Source organism: Cibotium barometz, chromosome 53 (assembly GCF_041138505.1).
Source record: "Cibotium barometz isolate CiBa-2024 chromosome 53, ASM4113850v1, whole genome shotgun sequence".
In the NCBI taxonomy this organism is placed as follows: Eukaryota; Viridiplantae; Streptophyta; class Polypodiopsida; order Cyatheales; family Cibotiaceae; genus Cibotium; species Cibotium barometz.
In genome coordinates, this window is record NC_141098.1 from 20,037,786 (window position 1) to 20,042,257 (window position 4,472).

The 4,472-nt window shown below is 41.8% G+C and overlaps 1 protein-coding gene across 1 annotated transcript; it reads left to right on the forward strand.

Moving 5' to 3' along the window:
- The first annotated feature begins 1,095 nt into the window (after positions 1-1,095).
- Positions 1,096-2,705, forward strand: LOC147608377 (bHLH transcription factor RHL1-like). The gene is made up of 7 exons (XM_086789433.1): positions 1,096-1,279; positions 1,397-1,453; positions 1,598-1,737; positions 1,842-1,907; positions 1,991-2,056; positions 2,154-2,228; positions 2,340-2,705. Exons 1-7 carry the CDS (start codon positions 1,096-1,098, stop codon positions 2,703-2,705), a joined length of 954 nt encoding a protein of 317 aa, XP_086645559.1.
- Positions 2,706-4,472: the final 1,767 nt, after the last annotated feature.

Below are 4,472 nucleotides of genomic sequence, written 5' to 3' on the forward strand. Positions count from 1 at the left end.
AAGGAGTGAAGGGGTACCTACGATTCAGGAACTAGGCTAGTGGAATTTTCTCTGTAAACTCAAGTTCAACGGGTAGCCTGATAATTAAGTTGAATCGATAAGCATGGTCAAATTTATTCGACTGGTAGCCTGATAAGGATGAAGTTGAATCGATAAGCATGGTCAAATTTGAAGATTGTGGATCAACCGCCGACAGAGATTATGAAAGCACCAGTCTGTCGACCGTGTCACTGTGTACTGTAATGACCAGTCATGCAAACCCATTGCCACCTGCAAGTCGGTTTTTGGAGAATACGAAAATGTTTATGGCTCATTAAACCGCACCTAGCCAACCCAAAGAACCCACACACATCATAATCTCTAGAGTCTAGATGAACGGCGAACGTAATGTTGGAGTGAATGAGCAGTGTGCTTCGCTAATCGTCTCATTAATAGGTACGGCGCAGCTCTTGCTCTTCCCCACTTATAGCAGCTCTTCGTTTCGTGCAATTTAGCTCACTCTTTCGTTTGAATTTCATTCTCATCATATCTTCTTCTAGTCATTGGCAAGTTTTCTCTCTCTCTCTCTCTCTCGCACTCACCCCACACCCCAGTACTGCTAAAGCGAGAACAAGAAGCTTCACACACCCCCCAATACTGCTAAAGCGAGAACAGAATAGCGTGGCCAAACTATTTAGCAGAATTAGAAGCTCCTAGATTATCTCACACACACACCCCAGTACTGCTAAAGCGAGAACAAGAAGCTTCACACACACCAGTACTGCTAAAGCGAGAACAGAATAGCGTGGCCAAACTATTTAGCAGAATTAGAAGGTCCCAGATTATCATGGCCAATCTGGTTCTTTAATTTCTACCAATTGCGAAATCCCACATATAAGCGGAGAGTCTAAAAGAATGGAAACGTGTTTATCCTCATGGGAGGACTCTGTGTGCCCCAGCTCGAACAGAAACTCGTGGACTAGTTGTGCGGTACACAAAAACACGATAGCGAATCAATTCAGTATACATGATGGCAGTCTAGATCCGCGCTCAAAGTACTCCTATATTGACCATCCATTTAGAGCATCTTCGACGGAAGCGCAGACTGTACTTTGCATGGATAGTACTGTGCCATTGCCAGCTCACGACTCCGCAAAAGCCTACAGTAGTGCAGTCTTTTCTTCACCTTTAGAGCAGCTTGCGGAGCAACACTTTCATAGTTCAGTGCTGGGCAACCTACATGGGGTATTGCAGTTGTCACACGACAGGTTCAAGTCCATTCAAAGAGCTCGGTCGTCATGTGCGCCTATAAAGCATTGCAAAGGCACATGAGGACGTCGCATTATTCTTCATATGTCGTTATGAGTGTTCCAAACAGCTTTAACACTGCTGGCCTGTTGTTATTTTTCATCTATAGATATCGACGAGTCGAGCGACAACACAGCTACTTCTCTAGAGCTGGACGGTGTTCGAGGCATCGAAAGCACGCAGCCGACCTATATTGATGGAAGCACGCTCTGGAAGCACGTCGACCGACCTGTGGTAATTTAGCGCTTCGATGCTGTAATGAAAGATCAGAGATTATGTTTTTTATAATTTGATCTTTAAAGTACTTCAGCTAAGAATGAAGTTAGCTCCGTGCTCATCAAGGGTAGGACGGCATGCTCCAAGGGAACTTCTGCTATAAAAACACCTGAGAAGTGTCGTGTTCGGGCTCGGCGAGGGGAAGCTACAGACGTCCATAGTATCTCTGAAAGAGTGAGGCGCACATGAACAATGCCCCTTGCTTGTAAATTTGTGCTGACTTTGATGGATTGTTGTACTGACGTACGTGCGAGTTTCTTTTTTCTTTTGGGCCGCAGAGGCGTCGGATCAAGATCACGGAGAGGATGCGAGCTCTCCACAAGCTCGTTCCAGACGCCAGTAAGGTGATAAAAAAAAACTCTTTAGGCGCTGTCGTGTACTATGTGTTGTTGCATGTTCTGAATTACCTCCATGCGCTCAAATGCAGACCAGCAAGGCATCCATGCTGGACGAGGTGATCCAATACGTGAGTCTGTTACAAACGCACCTTCAGGTGCTTGTAACGCTAATTACTCTTGCCATCGGAACGAGTCGTTCGTGATTTTTTTCTCATACTTTCTGATAAGTTAACCGTAAAATCCGTCTTGCAGCGTGAATGCATGCGAATTAAGGTTGAGCCTCGCGCTAATTCGTCGATGAATAATAGTACCCCCTATAGTTTCGATGTAAGCTACTAATTAATGACATCAAAATATATTTTCTTCTTGTCCTTCCTCGGTTTCAATTTCGTGACGCTGTAGGTGTGACTATCTATCTATTCTGATATTGTGAAACAGGGCAGTTCAAGCTCGGCAGCGGCTGGGATGCAGCGCCATGGATCAGAAGCAGTAGTGAATTATATGCCGCATGAGCAGATCGACATGTTGCTCAATAGTTCGATGCGCAAGAGGAGGAGCAGCTATATCGAGCGGGTGCTGGATCCTCTGGAGGATACGCTCGCTGAGATGGAGCGTGAAGTGACAAGGCTCTTGGATCGAGACCCGAGTGAAGGCCTGAAATACCTGGGCGGCAGAGGCCTCTCCCTTGTGCCCATCAGCTCCATAATGCAGGTGATGAGCAACAACATCAAGAACTCCTGCTCCAGTGCCAGCAACAACAATACTCACCCGGCCGTTTCCCGTACTTCAGATTCATTCCATTAATTATCAGGCTTAAACCTCTCAAGCAAAGGCGCACCATGGCCTTCTTAGGGTATTAATGACGTTTTACTGCACGTTGCACGTCTTCTGATTAACTTCATTTGCACATATGTTGTTTGACAAAAACTTTTTGTAAGCAACAAGAATTTGAGCCCATCATCCTTTCCCTTACCTTATGTTGCCTGGCAGTTGAATACGTTTTCAAATGGTTTTTTTAAAGCGCTATATTTCTGAATTGACTAACTGCTTGATAGTACACGCAGCCTGGTGCAAATATCCGTTTCTTTTAATTTCAAGCCTTTCTCAAACAAAAAGAATTGCTTGCCAATAATAATAAAAGCAAATAATTCAAGCGAATAGTTTTAAAGATCTATTTTTTTTTCACTTGTTCTCTACAGTCTTCATGTACCCACATTTAAAAAATATGTTGAATGATTTTTGTCTCATAATTTAAGAAAACAATTTTTATAACTATAATATTAAAAGTAAACTTACGCCCGTCCTCTCTCTTTGGGCTAAAACTCGCCTTCCCTCGTTGGACTCTAGATATTTCAAAAGTGAAAGGCCTACAAGGTACCTTGACCTTATCGCAAACCCATTATTTCTCAAGAAAATTTGCTATTGGTGCTGTATTAGTACGCTTTATTTAGAACGCTAGTGGACATTTCAGAGCTATAGCCTTATGCATTACTGGTGATTATATGGTGGACATTTTGTGTGATGCTCCATACATGACTAGTTCTTCCATATAAACAAAGTATTCTTTTGAACATATAAAAAGCAATTTAAAAAAAAATAGATCTTACTACAGTAATCTTCGACCTATTGTTTTATTTAATGTAGATAGATGTCAAGGTAATGAAATTTGGGCTCTCATTCTACACTTTTATTACACATAGTAAGATGTGCCATTGTCACGTATCATAGCTCTACGCTCGAGAACAAATATTGGAAACTTAGGAACAAATGTGTGGGTTGAGATTTCGGCTTTATGGGCAATAGTATCATTGATAAAGCAAGGTGCTAAATTGTGGCTTTGAGTAACCTCTAAAGTTGGTGTGGATAAGTAGGCATCTTTTATGATTATGATTGGAAAGGCTTTATCACACTTCATTGGAAAGGTCTCGATGAGTAGATTCCAAATGTGTAATCTACGTCAACTTTTGATTTGATTTGCAAAAATTTCACCATGAGCCCATTTTTTCTAGAGAGAGGAGGTGTGGAAATCCTCAAGGGGAAAAAATGACAGTCCATGTTTCGCCTAATGCCTTTGAGTATCAATTGTCCCCCTGTAATTCGTTACCAATACATGTGGTCTAAACATAGGATCGACTATCCTTTTCCTTTGAGTACCAATGGTCTAAACATAGATTGATTGTCCTTTTTCTTTGAGTATCAATGGCCCCTATGTACTCGAATGTGACTATTCCCATGCACATCCAGTGTTCAGGAAACATTTTTGAGTGAACCTGACGTGAATCCTTCTTAGCATGGTTAGAAGAGGAAAACACAATTTTGAATAAGCATTTTCATCCAACTACTACGATTTTTTGAAAAAATAAAGGCTGCACTTTCCTTCTCCCAAGATGCAAATGAATTTTTCAAAAGTTGAGCAGGCTTTAGGATAAAGTGAACTTGTCTTTTCCCAAACCATATACATATCTTCTCTAGAAGTAAAAGAAAAGCTAGATACCAATTTAGCCCTTCTTTTTTACTTAACATGCTTACCTATAATTGGACATTGTGGAAGCCTGTGTGATGGCCTAATCC